The following is a 25,157-nucleotide window of genomic DNA, read 5'->3' as shown; positions in this document are numbered from 1 at the left end:
GTTGCTATGCATTGTGTTGTATGTGGCCTCCCTGTGAATAACTGAGCACCTCACTTACTGTAACTGTGGTACTTGGGGATCTGGCTTTTATCAAGTTTTGGCTCCAAGCATTCCAATTGGCGAGGAGAGCCTTGTGACAGCATTGCAAGACTCTTTAAAATTTGCAATCACAATTTTCACTACATCATGAAATACTGATATCAAAAGAACAGTAAAAACATACATATTGAAAAGTAGCTTCTACCTAGAAAATTTTAATTGACATAATCTAGCTGCAGAATGTTATAGCACATGTAATTTTCTCTGACATTTAAAACTGTACCTAGTCAGAGACTTTCTCATACACATTATTTCATACGAGAACTACCGGAAGTTCATGCTACAGTACAGTATGTCAAGATAGTTTGGTTTTACTGTATGTGAAGTGGAATAGTAAAGAAAAGACAGAACAGAGTATGTTTTTTTGTGATACATCTTCAAGACGTATAATGCAGGTCTTATATTTCTCATTACAGTTCCCCAGTTTCAGAAGTAGTTATCGAGGTTTTGGGGTCATTCCCAACAGGCTTAAAATGATCAAAACAGAAACCATCTTCCCTGCGTGTTTACCCAAGAAATGCAATCATCTGAATCTTAGGTTGAACAGTTTAGTTCAGACACTGCCTGGGTCGTGTTCTTCACCAACAGTGAATGGTATTTCCTAGGCAGAAATTTGATCATATAACAGAAAAAAAGGATTAATTTGATGATTAACTGTTTTTCAAACAGGACAATTAAAGGCTGAGTGAAGCTAAGGTTGAAAAATTACCAAGGACAAAGCCTTTAATAGGCATGCTGTAGTAAAGCTGTTCTGTTCAGTAAATTTTTTTCTATCAAAATCTAAAAATTTAACTTCCTTTTTTGGGCAAGTGCAAATGCCCTGACTTTCTTTAGCGGATCATTAGGTTCCAGATTTGTTTCCTTTGGGGTTTCCAGTGACAGCCTTAGTTAACGATGCCATATAGGGTTTTCACGGTGAAGTTGGCAAAGCTTGTTTGTATTTTATCAGAGATTTAAGGATGCAAGTTCTGGATGAGATCTTTCAGCTTACCCATTTCTTTCGCATTGTGAAAGAAGGAGGCAGCAGCAACTGGCCGGAAATATGAAAAAACAAGTAAAATACCTGTAAGCATTTAGCTCAAAAGTCAATGTGCCACACAAAAATGCATTACAGAGAATGTCATTTTGATTAAATTAGGCCTTATCAAAAAACTAAACATAATGTAGGGTAGCATTTCAAAATAAATCAACATTGTGTTTGAAAGAGAGCAAAAGATTTTCCATTTCTGCAGTGCAGAGGGCAGTTGCTATGAAGGATGTGAGCATTTGTTTTATGATCTGTGAATGTTTTTTTTCAGCCAAACTGAATTTCAGAGACTCTGTGACTATTTTTGAGACTGGACACGTTTATAAATGTAACCACAGCAGCAGACAACTAACATGTGGTCCATAAATATTGCAAAATTGTTGGGCAAACTCTGCAATTGGAACTGAACCTCATAACAACACCTGGAAGGTCGCTTTAAAAGGGTTTCATTCACAATAGGAGGGTAATGTGTTCTCTGTGTCAATGAGCTATGTTCTAAGTCAATGAGCTACTGTATGTGTGCTGAGACCCTGGGTTCAGTTCCTGGGGTGCTATCTGTTTGGAGTTTGTATGTTCTCCCCTTTTCACATGGGTTTCTGCTTTGCACTCCAGTTTCTGCCCACAGCCCAAAGGCATACTGGTAGGTTAATTGGCCCTGGTGTGTGTGCGTCTGTGTCTGCCCTGTGATTGACTGGCGTCCCATCCAGGGTGTATCCTGTCCTGTGCCCATTGCTTGCTGGGATAGGCTCTGGGTTCCCCCCAACCCTGCATTGGATAAAGTGGTTAGACAATGAATAGATCACAAGAGAGGTTAACTTTAACATGCAGTGGGGCTTCCCCCTGTCCAATAATGGAAATTGACCATCTTTACTATCTAAATAGGTACAATAATCGTAAACTATCTGCATGCTAAAATATGCAAGATAACTGGATGTTTGTGTTCTTTTTGGACATATATATAGTGTATACAGTACAGTATACTGTATTTAGTGCACAGTGGGATATGTTCTATATGATTTATTTTCATGAAAATATATATTACATATTTTCAGTTTCTGTTTCTTGAGAAAGACTTGTAATGCAATCCTATGGATTAGAGAAAGAACCACAGAAAACCTAGAGCGTATGTACAGTACTGTAACTACTCTAACACACTGAAAACTCATCCTTCTTCACATGTTACTTGAGCACCTGCTGTCACTGTTGGTCAGGATTATGTATTCAAAAGCATGAAGATGATCACCTTTACTGTATCGGAATTACTATATTGGAATCATCATCATCACAGCAGTTAGTGATTAAAGCCATAATCGGAATTTATCAAACGGTAAAATTAGATTGGGGAAGCTGCATTAGCCTGGAAGTTACAAAGGCGTATTGGTTAATTCCATGCTAGAAACTAAAATTCCTTTTTACGTTTTCACATAGAGTTATAGACCTCTAAGTGTCACGATCTACAAATCTGTTTAATATTATTTGTCTGGGCTTTGTTCTTAAAGTGTGTTGCTTGCCAGAATCTCCAGGCAGTAAGAATTCCACAGCTGCCCTGTCCGTCGCTGCCCTGAGAGATGAGGGAAGGGCCAAATGTCTTTTTAGTATAAGGCTTGTTTTTCAAATCACGCAACACACAGATGAGTGATGCCTTAATTCCGATAAGCCACAAAGTAGCAGTTTTACACCCAAAGCATTGTAGTGGTCTGATCATCCTTTTTACAGTATGTCTCAGTAATACTGTTCTGTCAGTCCCTTATCTCTCAATATAAGCGTCCCTGTTGTTTCCCATTTCCATCTGCAAAATTTCTCAGACAAAGGTCTTTCTTGGATATAGATAATGCTCTCTTCATTGTAGATTTTTCACAAATGCAAATTATTTAGTAAATATTTATTTTGTAAACATGGTATGCATGTAATTCACTTCTTTAAAATACATAATTCACGTCAGTATTTCCAGTTGCATGTTTTTTTTTATATTTTTGTATTTTTCCTCACCTGGTATGAGAACAAGCCAGAGATATGTTATGTGATATGAGTGTTCATGTTCTATAAGGTGCTTGAGAGAGCTGTGAGACTTTGTAGAATTTTCTCAAAAACGTTGATTCCTTTGAGGTCATTTTGAAGCTATGATAGGATAGGCAATTATGTACAGTATAATAATTACTGTACCTTACACCATACACTGGCATCGTAGGATCACTTTTTGATCACAGTGAATGACTTGACTGTGATACAGTTGGCAAGAGCTATGATTACATAAGTGGATAGTATGAAACAGCAGTGCTAGAGAATTTGCTGAAAAACTACAGACAATAACTAATGTTTTTGATTGAAAAATTGAATCAAGCTAGAGCATATCATGCTGTGAAAAATTGAAGCATCATTTAAACTGAAGAACCTTCTCCATGCTTCACAAAATAAGCACCTTTGAAGCATCTGCAGTTGCTTTTTTCTCCACATCTTTAAAATGCAGAATTTACAGTAAATTAAGAATTGTACAATGCATTAGTAAGAACACAGTTAGAAAACTGGGTACAATTGTGGCTATCACATCACAAAATAGATTGCTGCCTATTCCACAGGTTTGGAATGTCAAGGAATGCTATACTCATTAGACTAAAAGAACTGAATTTGTTTAGTCTTGAACAGACAAAACTTTAAAGAGACCTGATTTATGAATCAGTGACTCTCAAAGGAATTGGCAAAGTCAACTCAGTGGACCTCTTCTGAATTAACAGTGAAATATGAATTAGATAACCTCAAAGGGAAGAAATGGGAAGTTATTTTAAAACTGAGGAAGTTTTTTTTTACACAAACAGTTGTGGGAATCTGGAATAAGCTACTGTACCTAGTCATGTAGTCAAAGCTGATACCCTGGCTTTTTTCAGGAAACAGCTGACTGGGGTCCTGGGATCCTATATAACCCACTGATATGTAGATGGGGTGAAAATTCAAGGTTTATAAACCTTTGTTCTCAAAAACATACAGATATGTTATTTTCCAGCAGTTAGGTACTGAAACATTTATTAATTGCATGTCTCCACCTGGTGGCCAAATATCAGAACTGTGAACACAATTCTCAACAACTGTACAAGAAAGAATACTGAAATTTTTCATCAGTTTGATTATTTCTAATTTAAGAGTTTGTGTTCCGTGTTTGAGTTTAATTACATATACTTAAATATATTGTATTGTATTAAGCTAAAATATAGTAAGATATTAATAAGAAATTATTCATATTAATGTGATAAGTAAGATATTAATAATATTAGCACTTTCAGTTTAATCCCTTTACAGTACTTACAAGTAAATTCATTTTAACTATTAATTTAAACTGTTATCACTGACATTTGTTTTAACTTTTGATTATTGTTGCACACTGCCAGTTTAAATTGTATTTCTGCCTGGTAGTTTATCCTCTTGTTACGCCCAATAGGCTCATATACTGTATCACCTTCTGGTGGTCTCACTTGTTAACCAAGTAATTGTCACTAACACACATTGTGAGTTTTTCAAATTCCTGTCAAAACTGTAGGACTGTTTTTATAGTGACATATTCTGACAGAGTGACTGCTGTGTCTGTTCTGCTAATAGTTATCCATACACACTCTAAACCCCCAATTCACCATTTAGCACAAGGTTTTCTGTCCGAGGTTACCCATTCTGCCATCACATTATTTTCTTCCTGTGTGTGTATCCCCCCCTCCAATCTTTGATCTCGAGTCACCACCTTCCCAATATCCTTTGGAAAACTGAACCTAATGGAGCTTTCCATTAGGATCTGGTGGGAGGACCAATTTGACCTACCACAGAAAAAAATCATTAAAGTATTGTACATCTCAGCAAACTCAAACCATGAAGAAGAATGGCACACCATAACACAAATCACTACATGAGAAGGAAAATGACAAACCTGTCCCTACATGGGTAATGGCAAATATTACTACAACATACAATACAACAAGACTGGCTGCTCTTCGTAATGTTCTGGGTTAATTATTATGAAGACTAAAATGATGATACTCGTCTTCATTCTATGCTTTCCTTAGCTTATATGTTCACATTTTAAAGCTTAAAACATATACAGTAATTGACTGTGTTTTCTCTTGATACCTTTCTTTTACTCTGATATGAGAAGAGGAAGGAGTTGAACATGTAAGCTTGACTAACAGAAGAGAATAACCCCAACCCCTTGGTCATGGGGATTTCTGTGCATTGACACTGATCTGGTGTAGAACGTTAGATACTGTACTGTATGTGGAATCATACAATATCTGTTACTTTATTTAATGCAAGACGTTCACTGTCTCTTAAGGAAAGCAGGGCATTCATACACCCTAAACAGGCAAATGGTTAATATGTTCTACTTGGACTATTTCATCTGTAAATAATATTTTTAATAATTTAATTAAAAACAAACCAAACAGCCATTTCAAACCGTACACAACTGTAAAACCTTTTTTAATTTGTCATTCCTCAAGATAATTAATCTCAAAATCCTTAAGTTTTCATCCAGAAATGCTGAAACTGTATGAGCAATTCAGTGTACTGTATATACTGTAAATTTGTAAATATTACTGTACGTTTTGATTGGCATCACTTTCTTATCAACTGTCATTTGAATGTTAGAATCTCCCAATATAACTACTGCATGTGCTTCTTAAAATCCTGTTTTATTTTAGATTTCACTTTAGTAGTCCTCCTGGGCAGCAAGGAAGTATTATTCTATATTACTCATTGTCGGGAGGAAGGAAATGACAGGCTAAGGTCACAGCAATGACAGCAGCATGGCTTTTTCCTGTGTCCTGTTAGATTTTGTAGGATCCTCAGGTATTGTCAACTGGTGCTTAAGTATGGTTGATCTTAATTAACTAGCTTTTTTGAGTTCTCGGACAATTAACAAAAGTAATGGACGCACATGGAGCATATACCATGGTTTATTTCACTTTCTGCTAACTTTTTATAAAAATCCTCATAAAAGATTAATTCAGATTAACAAAATAAATGTTAATTCTTAAACTACAGGTTGTAGGTATTTGAGGAAATACATATGTCTGTATGTCATATGTCTGTACATATGTTTAGGGGGGTACCACAGGGATCTATACTAGGACACTGCTCTTCCTCTTTTATATCAATTATCACAATTATTATTGTATTCTTTTATAGACAATATTCAAATAGGAGGGCTGGAAAACACTATAGAATTGACAAATACCAGAATACCCAAGATTTACAGTACATAAAATTCAAGACTGGGCAAATATCTGACAGATCATGCAATTTGTGACAATATAATCTTGGTAAAACAAACTGTTCTGAACAGCGCATTTCTTTTACATTTGTTGATGGCAAAAATATATTACATTATCTTCATTTTGTTTTGTTGTTGGTTAAAAATTTTTTTGTTGCTGATGTTTTTATTAATGAAATAGAATCCTTGATATAATCCATAGGGTAAAAAATATCATGGGGATCATTTGCACATTTGTATTAATCAGTATAATGTGCTGTTCATGACAGGGTTGTTCTGTGTACTGAGAGAACACAGTGGCTGTGCCAACCTCTAGTGAGCATTCATGCTGTGTAGTATCTTATGGGCTTAATTATTATCTGAGTTTCTTGGAAATACACTTTGCTGTTGCTGTTTCTATACTCAAAGGAGGAAGGCAACCAATTGCTTCTGTAAACCACCCCAAGAAGAAAACATGTCACACAATTTAAATGGAGTAAGTGAATAAACAAACAACAGACATCCAGAGTTTGCAACAGAAATGCTAAACAGTTGGCTTCTCCTGATGTACATCTGTAAAATAGCTTTTACATTTTTATATAAATCCTGTATGCTATGATTATCTATGTAATAAGTATGAGAAAAGGGTAATTCTTTAATAATCTCTTGCATTTTCATCCCAAAAGGATCCAGAAATATTTTATACAAATTGTAGGGGGGACCCATTTCGTCCAGCCCTGAAATTCAACACCTGTGTGGGTGATGCCCAGCAGTCCAAACATAGGTCAGAAGAAGCAGAGAAGTAGAAATTGTGGTAATCGTAAAGAAGGAAATATATAGTAGGAGTCTTTGATTATTTGGGAAATGTACTTTTGGGAAATGTACGTTTTTATAAAGCAAAAAGAATCACAAAACGTGGGTCTGGGATTCCTTCTGTGACACTGTTGCAAAACGAACACTGCCATTTGCTTCTTTGTCTTCACACATTCAGTACAAGTATACAAATGGTCACACATGCTAAGGGTTTGTGGCCTGCATTCTCTTCATTCACACTACTGGCCACACAAGTAGAAACAGTGCTGAGAGGAACAGGTGTTCAACACTTTGTTGGAAAAACAGTAATACTTCCACAGTTCCACTTTCCCCTGCCCACCCACATTATGCAACTAAAGTAGTATTGTACAGAGTGGCAATTATCCTAAGAAGACCATCTATCTAGCTATTTCTTCAGTTTCCATAAAAATTCCCAGGGTATGTGAATAGTGTCACAGACTGTAGAATGCCAGTGGAATGAAATTGCCACTGTCAAGAGATATATTAAATAGCTATAGGGAAGTAATGTTGTCTCGGTTTCCTGATCAAATAAGTATAAACTAATGGTGTTTAAGTATGTAAACATTTTCTTTGTAGTTTTAACCATAAAGTATGAGCATACATCATTTGTAATTCAAGACAATGGGACATCATTGGAAGGGGGTGAACCTTTATTCAATGGACTATATGAGTTGCAGTACTATTTTGTAATGCAGCTATTGGTCTAGTATTAGTGGGCAATACATATCAGAAGTACTATCTACCCTAAATTTTTGGCACACAATCTGAATTGTGTTGACCTTAGAAGCTGTCATTTGCAGCAGTTGATCAAGGATAGACTGCATGTGTATGTTAATGTCCTGTAGCTATCCATGTTGTAGCTTGATATTTTTGCCCTGTGTCTTGTACAGTACATCTTCCCATTGTGAAGGGAAATGTAAGCTGGGACAGCATCCATAAATATACTATACTTCCATCTCTGTGGCAGTTAACTGCCATGGTACATAGGCAGGACTAAGTACAGTATAAGGATGATGAAACTCTGTCAATCAATCTTCCAACAAAACATATTTGATTTGCCTATACAATATAAGAAGTCTCATATCTGCATCAGCATTAACATGACGATGTTATTTAAAAACCCGTGAAGTTCTCAGCCCTTAAACTCTGAAGTTTCTAGTATCTGAAGTTTCACTGAGGAACTGTGGCACTGAAAATAGTGAGAATTGTTTGTGGAAGTTCTACTTGGTATTTATTCCTGATATCTGTATGCCTCTGTTGTTGATATCTGAATTCCTCTGAAATTGATTTTTGATATTTGCTTGGCGTACAGTATTTCTGAACTGCTTGGTGCATAGTTAATGGATTTTAAATAGTCACTCAGAATGTTTACTTCATGAAGGACTATCATAAAAAGGTGACCAGTCCTTCTTGCTTTTATTCTATGAAAGTCATATTTTCTCCTTTTCAAGAGCTCCATTTTTGTTTTTCCAATAGATTGTGGTGCTATTTTGGCACAGATCTGCAATGAGTATGAGATTTAAAAAATGTACATAGAACATAAAAATATGATTTAGTTGGAGAGCTTTGATTTTTTTTATTTTCAGGATTAAGGATTAAGGATAATGGTTAAGGGTGTCTGGTAAGCCAATTTTCTGTCTCCTCCAGTGTGTATTTCAAAATCTAATGGATTGACTCAAAAATTGACTCATTTTCTTTAAAATGTATTTTGTATTCAGGGGATTATCTGAGTGGTTCAACCATAAAAGACTCTTACCTTGAGTTAAGATTGAGCTCTGTAGCCAAGACATCTTTGGTTTGAGGCTGTATCATCTTACCAGCCAATGATGACTAGAAAATTGGTAACAGTGATGTCTAATTGGCACAACACTAACTGGGTCAAGTGGCATTATTTTAACAGAAGTTTCTCAGCTCAAAGCTCTACTGTCAGCCTCTGTGGAGCTTGCAGCCAGATAAGGTTGGATCTGCTGGTGCATGTTGGCAAACCCCTCAAATTCTTCCTCAGAGCTTGAGCTGAAATATGAAACTCATATCATAGTTTGATAAACTGCCTTCTTATAGTTCTCAACATATTTGAAGCAGGTGTCTTTAATCTCCATCTGAATACATACTGATAAAAAGTGAATAAAATAATGTATTTAAATCTTTGAGTTAGTTTATTTAAATCTTTAAGTCCTATACATCAGTGGTTTTCAACCCAAAGCCCGAATTTTGTTCCAGCCAAATTATTAATCACAAGCTTTGATTATTACCGGTTTTACAACTGCACTCATTCAGGTGTGTTAGCCAAAAGATAACCAATTGGACCTCTACAGAAGGAAACAAAAAAAAATGTGCAAATGTTTGATACATTATCTCAATGTTCATTTGTCTGTTCACCTTATATGGAAAGAACTGTTTAGATAGAAATAAGAGCATGAGCTCAATGAAAGAGAGATTGCATGAAATTTTGTATGCTGACACTGCTGGAACAGGGTACGTAGAGTATTTCTGAAACCAAGAAAGGATTATAGAAACAGGTAAATATTAGTCTAAACAAGTAATTAGATTAGTTAAAGGCATGGATTAACGATTCAGCTGAAAAGAAAGCTATCAGAGATGATAACCATTACTATAAATGTACTGTATTTGTAATAATGGTCAGACATACCCCTTTTCAGTCTGATTAAAGCCTTGTATGCTTTATGTGTTGTTTGATACTTCTTTATATGAAATCCAAGATAGTGGAGCTCAACCTTGTACTTTACCTTCTAATTACACAATCTAAATGTATGAAAGGTGAACGTTTTTTTTTCAGCCTCATCTATCTCTGTAGTAATAAATATTTACAGAGGTGGCACATGCTGTTCCAAGACAAGCCAACAAGCAATGTTATTAGTGAGCTTTGTTAGTCCTTTGAATAAAGAAAATGTGCAAAGAATCCATTCATCATCTAGCATATAATGTAAATATTTTTAATAGATATACCTTATAATTGAACTGGTATGCTTCATTAAATGTTACATAATTAGTATACAGTAATGCAGAATTCACACTGCTTATATAGAAAGCTGAAAACAAAAACTTATTTGGCAAAGCAAATGTGAATTGAAAAAGAAAGCCCTGACATTTAAATTGTTAAATGGAAAACATCTGATCTACTGTTTTGCTTGTCTCCTTGGACATTAACTCTGTTTATTATGAAAATCCAAACAGTGTGTGCATACCATTCCATATAAAGGTTGTATGGGCCAGATGCAATAATTAAAGCTAGGTGCTCAATTCTTAGCGGGAGTGCTATTAATAATCCAAACTGAAGCATGTTCTTTCAAGGATCGGATTTTGAACTAATGCTGGACTGATTCTGCAGCATAAATTGTTGCCTTGACATTGCCATGTTCTTCCAGGTTGATGAAGGGAGCAAAGCTGCCAGCGCTGGACTCTGTAAAGGAGATGAAGTGGTATCTTTAAATGGAGAGCCCTGTGCAGATTGGGCTCTCTCTGAAGCCATGGCACTTATAGATGGCTCTGCTGACACCCTACAAATGCTTGTCAAAAGGTAAAGAATGTGCTTTAATATCTTTCCACAGTCAGGGTCTCCATATTAAAGGAGGTAATCTGCTCAGTTGGCTTGAGTAGAGAATCATGGTGTCTCCTTTGGATGAAGAAAGTACATCGCTTACATTTACATACTGTACTGTAATATACTTCAAAGAGATAGCTAAGCAGGTGGCACAGTGGCTAGTATTGCTGTTTTTTTGCAGCACTGGAGCCCTGGGTTCAATTCCTGTGGCTTCCAGAGAGAGCCACAGATAGTAGAGATTCTGGCTGTTCCACTGCCTCTTCTTGATGATTTGTACTAGATTGATTAGTAGTGGTTGTGCACTGATTGTGCTGCATAAGCTCATAAGCTCCCTCTCTATGTAACATCTCCCCTCTGTGTCTGTTATCATATGTGTGGGACTGCTTGAATTTTGTTTTTATTTTTATTCAACATGGGGGGGATACCTGCAATGACCCCCATCATTAGCATAACATATAATAATCAAATTGGTAAAACAAGAGTGAAGGGCACCTCGCCGGGAAGTGTATTAAGGACATCTGCTTTCCATTCACACATACACAGCACTGTTTTCCACATAGTTTGGTTTTAACACTGACAGCATTGTTATCACATTTTAGCCTGATCTTGTCACTGATCTGAAGGTAAGCAGGGATAATCTATTCACAATGGGAGATGACCAAGGGAAACTAGCTGGCACTCCTCCTCCAAATCCGGAATTTCCAAAACTGACGCCATAGTATGGTGACTAGGGAACACTGTACTATAGGAGGCGATGTCCTGCCTTACTTGGTCATTGCAATTTCCTTGGCACAGGTTGTAAGAGTAGGGGTTTTAACCTTGGTGTCCTGGCAGAATTCTCCACTCTTCAAATTCTCACTTGCTGCCCTGATGCACTATGTAACGTGGCTACTGACACGTAACAGTTGCCATATTTCACCAAAGCTGGTGTTGCACTTAAAATATATATAAGATAAATGTATCTTATTAATTTATGTTTCAATCTTATAAATATCTAAAAAGAAAAGGTGTTTCCAGTGTATTTTTCTTTTTCATGTTTTTGTATTCTTTTATTCTTTTACATAATCATATACCTCCCGCATACTAAAAATATACATTCTATTCATTCTGAAATCATATTGGTTCAGTTTACCTTGTGGAATTGTTGACATAATTAGTTACTACCGAGTATACAGTTTGTTTCAAGACACGTATTTATCACAACCAGATATATACAGTATATATTCAAATAAGCAAAATATGTTTTGTGAATAAATCAATCTATTTTGTGCAAATCTCAAGAAGTGACAAGACACTGAGGACTTATAAAAGATTTGGCTTGAATGCTCTACATCCTCTGTTATTCAACTAGCAATTAATGGCCTATAAACATGTGTTCCATTTGCATTTAGATGGCAAAGTTTATGACTTAGTGTTGTGCTCAGTAGCTGGAGTGGAATATTACTAATGGGCAGACAGACTGCTAATTTGCAGTTTATCTGACCTTTGCCTGCCCCCTTTTAGAGCAAAACAGCTGTCGGAGATTTGAGCACATTTCAAAATGCAATTGCAATGCTGCAAATCAAGCACAAATTGTAAATTGGATGGATCTCCTTCAGGTCTTTCATCCATCTATCCAATTTTCAAAGCAGGGGCGTGGGGAAGCTGGAGCCTGTCCTGACAAGCAATTGGCGCAAGGTGGGGTACACTCTGGACCAAATGCCAGTCCATCTCAGGGCACAGGCAGACACACATACCCTCACACCAGGGCTAATATTCCCAGAATCCAATTAACCTACAAGTATGCCTTTGGACTGTGGGAGGGAACCAGAGTACCTGGAGGAAACCCACACAAACACAGGGAGAACACACAAATAGCACCCCAGATCTGGAATAAACCCTGGGCCCCAGCGCTGCAAGGCAGCATTGTTAACCACTGTGCAACTCTGTGTCTCTTCAGGTCTTTCGGTTGTGGTTTAATTTTTTTTAATTGTTCAAAATAGAAATGCATTTTGGAAGGTAGTGGGGAGGGTGCCAGTTTGGTACGCATAGGAAGAAGAAGGGTTTGTGTTACTACACCTTATTTAGTTTCCTATATGGGAAAGTATTAAAGAAATCCATGATCATTGTATTAAATGTATTTATTTCATTGAGAAGGAAACTTAGGTGAAACCAATTTTGAGCTTATGTTGGAAATATAGGAGCCCAAAGCAAGCTGTTAGATGGAGTCATTAACTTCATGATGGTGCATTACCAAACTTTTGTCACTCAGTCTGTCACTTAGACATGAGAATCCTGGCTTTTTACAACCCTAGCTTTTAAGGAAAAAGAAAAAAAACCAAACAAAATCTGTCTTCTAAGAAAGGAAAACAGAAAACCTGCAGAATTGTTTTACTAATTCAATTAATTATTTTTTTCTGAAAAAAAGCAGGAGTGAGCTTGTAAGGCATAACCAGAAATGAGTAGCATATAGCATATACTGTTACGTTTGTACTGTACATTATGTGTATACAATTGGAGTAGTTTTCAAACACAACATTGCAAGTCAGTAGAGCACAATCTATACTACAAAGTGCAAAGAAGGAAATCTGGAAATTCAGAAAGCTGGGGAGTGAAGAAAATGCTTTCATGGAGGGGTCTGTGTTGATTCACTTTTTCTCTCCAGAAGAACTGAAGGGAGGTGAGGTCTTCTCTAAACAAATAAGGCCTGTGAATATAAACATTGCCATTTCTGTTGTCTCTTCACATCTGCTCAAATGACAGGTTTACATTTTTAAAGGCAACATCTGGTTGTTTTATGGACTTTGTGTAGTTTCTGAAATATATCCCGTGCCTCTGCCAATTTTTTTGTTCATTCTTCTTTAGATATCCGAGAATCATCTGTTAAAATTAAGTAATGATTTTTTTCATATACTATACTGTATACACTATTAATGTTGAAATAATTTAAGTTTCTTTACCGTGTTTTATTTTCACTCCTTTTACAGAGATGTGTACTGTGGTAAAGAAAAACCATTAGGATCAAATTCTGTTACACTTCATTGAGTGGGTTTGAAATAGGATCTCTGTCACAGATCTTCTTTGATTAAGGTTTGGAAAGTACACAAGTTTACACACTGCATGGTGTGTCCCTGTAATTAGACCCTGACTTATTGTTCACTGCCTCCCTGTATTTTCACTGTTTCTATAAATTAAAATTAGGAAAAGCTATTATGGATATCCCCAAATCCCAGCTGATCCCACAAAGACCTGAAAACTACACAGGCAACTCAATTCCCACACAGCAAAATAGTGACATAAGATTTGGCCTTTTCTGATGCAGGTGCGGTGTGCACGAGCTCTCGGATCCCAGTTCGGAGAAGATGTATTTTGATGAAAGCATACCCAACGAGGGCCTGGCGAGCACCACTCTCCAGATCTGGCCGTCCCGTGGGGCTCCACCTCCAAGAGAGCTCTACATCTCTGAGTCCCAGGATGAAGCCTACTACGGTGAAACAGAGAGTGACACGGACCTCTCCTGTGCAACCAGGCAGGCCCAGGCCAAATCTCCAAACAGGGAGAAAGACCACCTCAGAGAACGTAGCAGCCTGGAGACATCTTGCAGGGGAGCAAAGCAGGGGACGGTAACACCTGGAACAGTGGTGGAGCTGCAGTTGTCCTTTTCAGATCACAACCAAGGAGACCCCTCCGTAACGCCAGGCACCAACCCTTGGGGGGAGAAACGCAGCACTTTAGGGGGCCTGCAAAAGGACCGCAGCTTAGACGTCAGTTCGGGCGGCTCCAAGACTGAGTTGCTCCACACCACAGCGGTCCAGTCCTTCTGCCTCCCTCGGATCAGGGGGGATATCACAGACCAGGGGCGAGGGAGAGAACCGGTGAGCTCTTCATCCTCCCTCGGCCAGGTGGAGGTGACCCTCGAGCACCCCAAGGAAGGAAAGCGGTGGGGGGAGATAGTGGTCTGCAGGACTGAGTCCAGCCTAAGTGGGTGTGTTGATTCTCAAGAGGAAGGAGGGCACATTGAAGCACCTCCTGCTTCTGTCTCCTTTGGAATTTCATCAGAGGGTGCAGAGCAGGCAGAGGAGTGGGACTCAGAATCAGAGTGGGATCACAGCAGACCCAACAAGCACCGGCCGAGGCACTCTAGTAAGTACATTTTGGATCCCATTCATTTCACTTCACCTGGTATCCAGAACAGCAGCACGGATTTCTGTTTCTGCCTGTTATCATGTTTGGGGGTGGGCATGCTAATGCCAATTAATTTAGCATGGATGATATGTGCTTGAGTTTTGTTTTCTTTTTCTTGAGAATGCATGCTTCTGTGCAGTGGGTGGCAGCTTCCCAAACAAAGTGGAATGCTGTTTTTATTTGGGGGAGCAGAGTGGAGCAATTGAGAAAGAAAGCATATGAGAAGAAATATGATTTGTAAATCAATTTGGTTACAGTACTATTTGAATGTCTGGATTAACATATCAACACATTTTGCAACTCTGAAATATTGCTGGCATGTACCATCCATGGAAAGATACAGGTTTAAAGAGTGTGTAACACTGGTTTATTTTTTCAACTGGGTTTCCTTGTCTGTTGGATTTATTTGAAGTGGGTGCGCAGGGTGACTTCTGTGCTACTTGGAGTTGTAGTAGATAAGAATAAAATCAGAGCTGCTCCAAAGGCTGATGATGCCTGCAGAAGTGAGTTTGACAGACACCAGCATATGCAGTCCTGGCCAGTTATCTGATCCTTTAAAACTGCAAGTCTTAACTGGGGTGAAAAGTGAACTGCCCAGTACTGCTGCCTTCTAGATTCTGAGGTTAGTTTGAAAACTGTCAGAAGGCTTTTCTGTATTATTGTTATTTATAAACAAGTTACAGGTTTTTGTTTATTGTACTTTCAGTTTAATAACTAAGACGCTGTGGAAAGTATTTGGTACTGCAGGGAGTCTAAAAAAATTGTGCAGCCGCAGGACTTATTCAGGATCCCAGGATCTCCTGAACTAACACATTCTGAATTCCAAGGCTATTTTTAAAATCTTATGCCTACACCATTTGCGCTAATTTATGTGTACCTCATGGGTATAATTATGCAATTGTCAACATAAACTGCATAGGCAAAGTTACTATTAAATAAGTCACTTATTAGAAATTAAACAAATGATGAGGATATACTAGATAAACAGTAATTAAAGCTTTCACGTGGCTACCAACTGACATATCACTGTACTTTGAGTGGTTTTAGTTAAAAACATAAGTTATTAAAATCAAATATAATAAATATTTATAAAGCAACAAATTAGTAGTGTCATTAATTTAGGGGACCTATAATCCAATGATTCAGTGATTAAAGCTAATACAATAGGAAGTCATTTTAAATTGGTTTATTTAGCTTTAAATATCCCTGCCTTAATTTTACAAAGACTACCAGAGAAAGCATCAGATTTTACAGCTTTAGTAAAAGATTTAGAAGGCTGTTAATGGCGAGGTGCCCTCTACATTGCATATAGAAGATGAAACTAATTTCAGTATATGGGTGTAATTAATAGGAGATGAGATGTAACTTCGCAAAAGCTGGCCCACACCAATGGGGGTTTTGCAGCCATCTTTATTTCGTCATACAGTAAAATTAGTACTCGCGCAAAAGCATGGGCACATTACACTGCTATATGGTTACAGTATTGTAGCTTGCTTTGAATCTCAGCATGCAATTGAAAAATCAAAAATAGCATTTCTAATAATATACTCTAGCTTTGTTTCTATTTATTTTACTCCATATTAAACTTTTAATGTAAAAATTTCCATGTAAAAAATGTATTTTTATGTTTAAACCAAAAATAATTTAAAAAAATATTGTTATAAGAAGGTAAATAAAGTTTATGACAAATAACATAACAAACAATTATACAGTATACTGGTCCAGTTATGTGAATATTTACCTGTATAAAGCTACAGTGTATTATTTTTATTACAGGAAACCTATGGTTTGACAGACTAATGTGGGAAAGGGTGTTGTTCCTGTGCCCTTTTTAACATAAATATACATTGTGGTAATAAATATTTAATGTGTCATAAATATACTGTATAGAATGTGATAAAGCGTACGGAACAACCACCCATCCTAAGCAATTGACTTACCACTACAGGGCACCATTGCTATTTCCTTTTAATTTTAAACCTGTGTTGCATTTATTTAATATACCTTGATTTATTATTCGTGGATTCCCCTGTTATTGTGGGGAAAGTCTGGTAGTTTACAGACTTTGATTTCACAGACAAAATTTGAGCAGTTTATCCATTGAATCCGAAGACCGTTAAAGAGAAGTCCAGTAAACCGACTTGTATTATGTATTGTACAGTATATTATTTTCCAAAATCTGTATCAACTTTGGCAATATTAATATATATATTTCAGTACATGTCACTTAATAACAGTGATTAATACTTCGGTGCCAAAAACATCACTCAGAAAGGACTTATAGTCAATAATTGAGTCTGATTAATGGACATTCACTCAGCAACATTAGACTCCATATCTGATAATAATATGTGTTACATGTCTAAATGTACTGTAACTGAAAACTTTTAAATTTAAGACTGTATGTTATCCATTTATATATATATATTCTAAAAATTAACACCCTTCAAGGTTAGGGAAGAGCAACAAAGAATTATGAGTATGTATATTAATTAGCTCATTATCCAATCACAGCAGTACAGCAGACAGAACTGTTTAATGACTTCTCATTCCGCTTATTTGAGCACATGAGTCAAAGTTAGTAAGGTTGTGCATAACTGTGCAAAAGGCAGAATGTGAAAGTGTCATCTGTTTTAGGATTGTGATTGGAGGAAAAAATCAATCAATATTCATACCCATAATTCAATGTGTATATTCAAATAAATTTAAAATATACATCTTAAAGCATCTTTAATATTTTCTCTCTCTGTTTGTCATAATTTATGTTGACATTGCTCTGACTGCATTTTTTGTATCCTTAATTGGTTACAGGACTTGATTTTTTATCTTATTTATTAACCAAAGTCTAAAAAAAACTAGACTGGGACTTTCCGTGATTAGTACTGGATATCATTTGTTTTTAAAGATTGACACAACCTGTAAACTATTGATAAATCAAATAAGTAATCTGTTCAAGGAAATGGACTCTGGTTCTTAATACCTGGAAAGAACTAAGAACGTAGCCATAATAATGTCTGAATTACTTAATTTACTTAACAAATCACCTGTTTTGTTAACAATGGAATTGTTCTACAGTCTATATTTAAATTTAAAATTTGGTGATTTAACGATGGGCTACAAAACCTACCAACTGGGGTTTTCCAGGAAATTCCTGTCTAAGATCCTAACAAAGTGGTTATTGGGGGGAGTTGAATGGAAGCAGTGAAAGGAATAAACTGTTCTCATATGCCCATGTGAAAGGAGCCAACAAATTGTATTTCAAAATATGATTTGAATATCAAGGCATTAAAAATGGATGATGGTTGAATTTAAAAAAAAAGCTGTTTTGTTTTGGATTTATATTGACTGGTTCATCTCTTTCTCCTTCTCAACCACCAGGGCTAAGGCGCAGTGAGAGCCTGTCTGAGAAGCAGGTGAAAGAGGCCAAGTCTAAATGTAAGCGCATTGCTCTGCTGCTGACTGCAGCACCTAATCCCAACAATAAGGGGGTGTTGATGTTCAAGAAGCACCGGCAGAGGGCCAAGAAGTTTACACTAGTCAGCTACGGGACAGGAGAGCAGGAGCCGGAGGAGGAAGCAGACGAAGAAGAAGAAGGTGACGAGGACGACGCAATTGAGGTTACCTTTCTGGCCACTAGTGAGTCGGAGATTGACGAGGACTTTTTTACGGATGCTCGGGGCCGGACTCGTATAGTGACATTCGACTGGGACACCGGATTACTAGAGATTGAGAAGAAGCTCGACAACCAGGAAGAGATGGAGCGTTTGCCCGAGACCAAAGGCAAAGGGGCACTGATGTTTGCCAAGCGCAGGCAGAGGGTGGATCAGATCACGGCTGAACAGGAAGAAATGAGGAGGAAGGGGATACCAGTGGAAGATCCTCATGAACCAGCCACAACAGAGAGTGCTCAGGTTACGCAGCACACCTCTCACCAAGAAAACTTCTACACACAATCCAAAGCAGAGAACCAGACCCATGTGAGCCAGGGATACATTGATGTTAATGTTCAAAAACAACAGCAACAACATCAGCAGCAGCAATATAGCCTTTCTCAGAGTGTGAATGGAGTGGTACATCACCAAACCAATGATATGCAGAAATCTAGTGTTACCAACAGAACAGCCAGACCCTTCACAGGGGTTCAGAATAGAATGGCAGCACCCTTTTTGCCTAGCAAAAGTGTAACCAGTCCAGTGTCAGACCAACCAAGTTACTCAGACAACAAATACAGGGTGGTTCTTCCCCCAGTTCCCGTGAATGCTCAACCCCAGGTTTGGTCACCGACAGGTTTTGGAGAGCAAATAGCATCTCGAGATGAAAGGATATCTGTTCCCGCTATCAAAACTGGGATCCTTCAAGAGACCAGGAAGAAAAGCACAGCTAAACCTATGTTTACCTTTAAAGAGGCCCCAAAAGTGTCACCCAACCCAGTACTTCTCAATCTCCTCAACAAAGGGGACAAGCGGCCTCCCCTGACAGGATTTGAGTCAGGCCCTGAAGAAGACTATCTCAGTCTAGGTGCCGAGGCATGCAATTTCTTGCAGTCCCCTGCTGTCAAGCAGAAGACTCCTCCTCCTGTTGCCCCAAAGCCCACCATCAATCCAGCCTCCCCTCCTTGGTCTCCTGCACCTGCAACTGCCAACCAGACTCCTCCTTCCCAACCACCACCAAATGAAGCCCCCACTCCTGCTCTGAATCCTGCTCAAGCCCCTCCACAACAACATCCGCCATCAGAAAGAACATGGACCCCGCCCCAAACTCAGGCACGAAACCAGCAACCTGCTAGTACCTGGAGTCAGCCTCAGAATCAAGCCACGGCCCAGCAAAAACCTGCTAACGTATGGAGTCCACCTCAGCAACAGCAGTTGCCAGTAAGTACCTGGACCCCAGCTCAAACTCATTCCCCATCTCAACAGCCAGTTAATATGTGGAGTCAGCCACAACCTGCGGCCAATGCTTTTGTGTCTCCGCCGGCACCCCGCTCAGTGGCCTCAGCCTACACACATACATCAAAAACACCACCTTCCACTCCGATTGGCAATGTGGCTTCTGCTGGGGGCATGGGGCCAGCTTTTGAGATGCCAGCTTTGAGAGGAAGAGGTGCTGAGCTTTTTGCCAAGAGGCAGTCTCGGATGGAGAAGTTTGTGGTAGACTCCTCCACTGTCCAGGCCAGTAAACCCAGATCCATATCACCAACTCCTTCTTTGCCTAGCTCTTGGAAATATTCATCAAACATCCGAGCACCTCCTCCTCTGGCGTACAACCCCATCCAATCACCCTCCTATCCCCCGGGGGCCATTAAAAGTCAGCCTCAGAGTCAGACAGGGCCCACAGGAAAGACCAAGACCAAAGGGAAAACCACCACCAAAGTCCTTCATGCTCTTGATGTCATGAAGCATCAGCCTTACCAGCTAAACTCTGCCCTCTTCACCTACGGCCCAGTCTCTGACCCAAAAGGCCCTCCACCTAAAGCCTTCTCTGCCCCACCAAAGCAACCCCCTGAATATGATGCGGTAGCCCCGATGAAGCCAGCTGGACAGGTGAATGCTACGTATTCTGTCTCCCATCATCAGCCCTATATGGCCAGAGAATCCTCCCATGGGTTGCCTGTTTCTTCACCTGTCACACATGATGGTTCCTTCAGCCCAGCTGCTAATACTTACGTAGGGCCCACCACTGGCAGTTCTTTGTTTATAGCGCCACGACCTAAGTTCTCAGCCAAAAAATCCGGAGTAGCAGCCAAGGTGTGGAAGCCAGCTACGGTGGAATAGAAATATTGTTTGCTGAAAAGCAATCTACACTTTGCTTGAAGTAACACGATATGGATTGATAACAGAAAGGCAATTGGTGACATATACATTATGTCCCTAGCAGTGTGGATTTTTATTTTTATTTATTGTTTTTATTATTATCTAGCTGACCATTGCCGTTTACTACTGAGAAAAGTATTTCATATTTTCATATGAATAATCTGGAACCTTCAGTTCTGTGCAACTGTCTTGTCATTCACTATTCAATATTACAATTCAAAATGACAAAGATGGTGTTAACAAAATACCTAATTTCATAATATGATACCCTAAGGGGTACCAGCTAATCAAGATACCTGCCAGTGTTTATTGATGTGCGGTATTTTCTATGATCCAATGTTTCTGTGCAAAAAGAAATTTCTTTAGGACACCACCTCAAACAACCCCTTTTATGGAGGGGATTATGAGACTTGCAAAGTCAAATTCCTATATATATATGTTCCAAATATAGCTTAAGAAGTTTTTTCAAATCACCTGAATTTCCTGTAAGTGATAAGTCAAAATGGGGTTTGGTTTTTCAAGCAAAGTGAATGTTGCTTTTTGAGTTTTTCTTGCTCTATCTTCAGAAAGTCATTTTTTTTCTTTTTACCCATACTTTTTATGGTAGGCTATTGCACTAACAAGATAATTTTGTAAAACCTTGTAGTATCAGCAGCCAAGCCTTAATATTAAAGAGCTGATTCAGTAGAGTTTGTTTGTGAAATACAGCAGTCGATAGTACCTTTTTAGTTGTTCTCATAAGTGGTCAATCAAAGACTGAAACATCTAATGTTTACAGTGATTCATAAGTATACCCTTACATGCGTGCATGAAGGGGCACTTTTGTATGCATTCAATTAATTCAACTTAGAAATATATGCAACATGTATCGTTGCTGAAATGACATAAAAGTGGGAATCAGTATTGATTCACAAGCTAAAATACCCTCTGTTAATTAAACAGAGAGAATGTGTTTTTGAATGTTGAAGAAAGATGTAGGTGAGAGAGGGATGCTGAAAAAGTAAATGATGCATAGAAGAGAAAATGTTATTAAGGAAAATGCTATAGTGCTTGAGGGCTTTTTTCTCCATGTGTAACAAAGGAAAATTTGTCCATTTGGTTTTTGTTTGTTTGTTTGTTTTGTTTCGATGTGTTTGTTTATGTAAGTAGGAAAAAAATTGAGAGAAACAGATTAGATAGTAGACTTTGGGTGGCAGATATAGAATGTAAGATTACAGATGACGTTAGCAATTTTAATTTGCTAAAACACATTTACTTACTGCATAAGAATGTGAAACAAAATAAATATGTCTTATATAATTAATTGTTAGGGCCATAACTAGTGGAGGTGGAATATATTTGGATTGGTCTCATCCAAATCGCATTATGATTTTGTGCAATTTGCTTTCGATTCATTACACCCTACTTGAGAAATGTGGTGTTACTTGGACCTTTTGCTAGCCTGGCGTGTAGTAGGACACCCCTACATTTAACCTGTAATGTGCATTCATTTTGCTTATCTGTTTAATGGGTCTTGGTGGAGGAGTGGGAGGGGGGTTGTGTTTCTCTGGTTGTCCTAGTGACCCAGGGCTTCCCAGCTATGGCCCTCACATTTTAGTGTAAGGATAGCAAGAGAAGAAAATCTTTTATCCTTCCTTGTATGAGCTTCTTCAGTACTTTTATTTTTTTGGGTGATTTCACCTTGCATTATTTTCACTCAATCTCAACAACCAAGGTGACAAAGGCAACAGAGGTATAAAAGTCATAGTGAAACATTATCTATGCAACAAAAAAAAAACAGCACAAAAAATACAAGTGGTTCTAAACCAAAGAAAAAAGCAGCAATTTGGACAGAACTGTTGTCTTTTTCCTCTTGATTTTCTTGTATGTGTTTTCTTCCATGGTGCACTTTCTGTAAGCTTCTTCACTGTACTATTAAAAATCACCTTTATCCATTTTTGTTGGGTTTTATTCAGTTTGCTTTTGCATGATTGCAAATGTCACTATTCTTTCCTCAATACTTTTGTGTATTTTTAGATTATTTTACTGAAGTCAACACTCTCTTTACTATTTTCATTAATTTACTATGGTTCACATTGCTGTATTACTTTCCAGTAACTATGATAGAAATAGAGGGAGAATCAGTTACTTCTTTTACCCTTGATTTTTACTGTTTACGACACCAATGAAAAATGACAAGGAATAGACAATTTAGTTACTGGGAAGTAATTTCTTTCCTTTTGATTTGCTTCTTGTTGTCAGGTTAATAGAACAGAGATGCAAAGGTTTTCAATGGGGTGAGCTTTTCTATCTTTTCATCATTGTATTCCTCAGACAGTCTTCAATACAAGAAATGGAAGATGTTTACTTTTCTATTCATTCCCTGAACTTTGTTCTTTGTAGTTTTGTATTACAAAAAACGTGCTTTATGTCATGAAGGAAAATATATTGACAAGGGCAAACAGAGCTTTCAGCCCGCCAGAGCTTGTTTGAGGCCCACAGTCTAATTGCTATTATCCCAGCAGTTTACTCTGTTTCTCAAGGTATTCTAAGCATATATCATTATGTTGATATCTCCGTTTCCTGACTATGCTACTACTACCATTAATTATAACTTAGAAACAGATTGAATACATATTTGACTTGCCTGCTAGTTGTGAATTACAAACATAGTATTGATAGAAGCTTTTTATGTATGTTCCCTTGTGCTCACTGGAAATCCACCATTACATTCTGGTTTAGTGATATGTGTGTAGCAGGTGAGTCATAGCTTTTAAATACAGATCTACAGTATATGCACTATAGCGCTATAAGATTTCAATACCCAGGCTTCTTCTGCTTAATTACAATTATTATGCAACATTTCAGAAGCAGGCAAACACTGGCATGGCAGTGAGGGCTGCTGTCTCACAGGTTTTGGGTCCTGAGTTCAATTCCAAATTGATGCACTTTTCTGTGTGGAGTTTGCATGTTTCATTTGTGTTCTCATGGACGTCCTCTGGGTGCTCTGATTTTCTCCCACCTGGTAAAAACATGCAGCTAGGTTAATTTGATTCTCCACATTGTGTTTGTGTGTGGGTGGATGCCAACTGATGGACAGGCATGCTATCTAGGGTGTCGTCCTGTCTTGCGCCATAGTGCTTCTGGGATTGACTCCAAGATCCCACAATCCTTACCAGGATTAAATGACATTCTGACAATGGACAGTTCCATTAGAAGTGTCTATAACCAACTGCAAGCATTGCTATTTTACCTTTAACAGCCATGCATTGTAATTTCAAATAACACTAGCATAATACACAAAATATTTAGCATTTAAATGACAGCTTGCTCATTGTTTCTAAAAATCTGTGCATGATGCATAGTAAAATATTTAAAGACTGTTTATAGGCATGTGTAAATTATCCCTAAAGAGATGATGGTGAAAATAATCCTGCTAATGTAAGAATGTTATCGGACAATGTTAATGTTTCTGCAGTTGCCAAGGGAATATGTGCCAGTACTCTACTGAGCTCTTACTTGGTTTACCTTAGAAATTCAATGTAATATTGAATTTAAAAAGGGAGGCTTCCTTTTCTCTAATTATATCATCCTGACAGGGCTAAAAGTAACAAATGCCTAAAGCTCTGGATTCTCAATATGCCACTGTGACAGTTGTCTTATCTTTCCATTAACCATTATGAGCAAACAAACTCTGCATAACCAAAGTACTTTAAAACATAAACTCTGATGGGAAGATATTAAACCAAATAAGCAGCAAGCACTGGAACAGACATGGCAGTAAGTGGGTTTAATTTTTACATTTTGTTGTGTTTGGACTTTGGTGGTGGCACACAGTTTGAGACAGTGGTGGCTCACTATTAACCAGCCTCATACAGTGTTTGATCCACATGAAAGGCCAGGTTTCAATGAAAAAGATAATGAGGTCAGTTTCTTTTGGGTTCGAGTGGGGACCGGTGCCTGCATATAGGCTGCAAAGCAGCAAAAAGATATTAATTCCACAATGAAAAGTGGAAATAAAACAAAGCACAATGTGTGAGGGTTCTATAGCCGAAAAGTGTTTTTGTTCTTTCCTTCATCTTTTCAATGTAGAAATAATCTCTATTTATTGAATATCCTTTTATATTTTTTATGTTTATTTATATTGAGATTGGTGTCTTTAAGAGCAAAACGATGTATCGAGTAAATTTAAAAAATAGAGATAGAAATGATGGTAAATTTGTAATGAAGTCAAAGGCTTTGAGAAATGAAATTCTGCATTGCTTTGATGTTGGCGTTCTGCATTGGCTCATAGGGTTGGATCAATTATAGGCTGCTGAGCAAATATATGTTGGCCCTAAATATTTGATGGCTAATTCCTCCTGGTTATCTGCTGTATAGTGTGCTGTATAACATCATACTGTATAATAGTCTTTAAACTGGAGCTTTCCTGTCCTTAAAACACTACAAGATGAG

General features: G+C 37.8%; 1 protein-coding gene across 1 annotated transcript in view; it reads left to right on the top strand.

Moving 5' to 3' along the window:
- The window catches only part of synpo2a (synaptopodin 2a), a 41,143-nt gene extending 18,484 nt beyond the window's left edge, over nt 1–22,659 (top strand). The window contains exons 2-4 of the mRNA XM_088906255.1: nt 10,574–10,725; nt 14,051–14,871; nt 18,292–22,659. Of these exons, the coding sequence (XP_088762381.1) occupies nt 10,574–10,725; nt 14,051–14,871; nt 18,292–20,684 (3,366 nt within the window). The 3' untranslated portion in view covers nt 20,685–22,659. The remainder of the gene's footprint in view (nt 1–10,573; nt 10,726–14,050; nt 14,872–18,291) is intronic.
- Nucleotides 22,660–25,157: the final 2,498 nt, after the last annotated feature.

This window comes from Atractosteus spatula, chromosome 1 (assembly GCF_055471065.1).
Source record: "Atractosteus spatula isolate fAtrSpa1 chromosome 1, fAtrSpa1.hap1, whole genome shotgun sequence".
Classification (NCBI taxonomy): domain Eukaryota; kingdom Metazoa; phylum Chordata; class Actinopteri; order Semionotiformes; family Lepisosteidae; genus Atractosteus; species Atractosteus spatula.
Note: the sequence above shows the minus strand (reverse complement) of the source record. Positions and strands in the feature narration are given on the sequence as shown.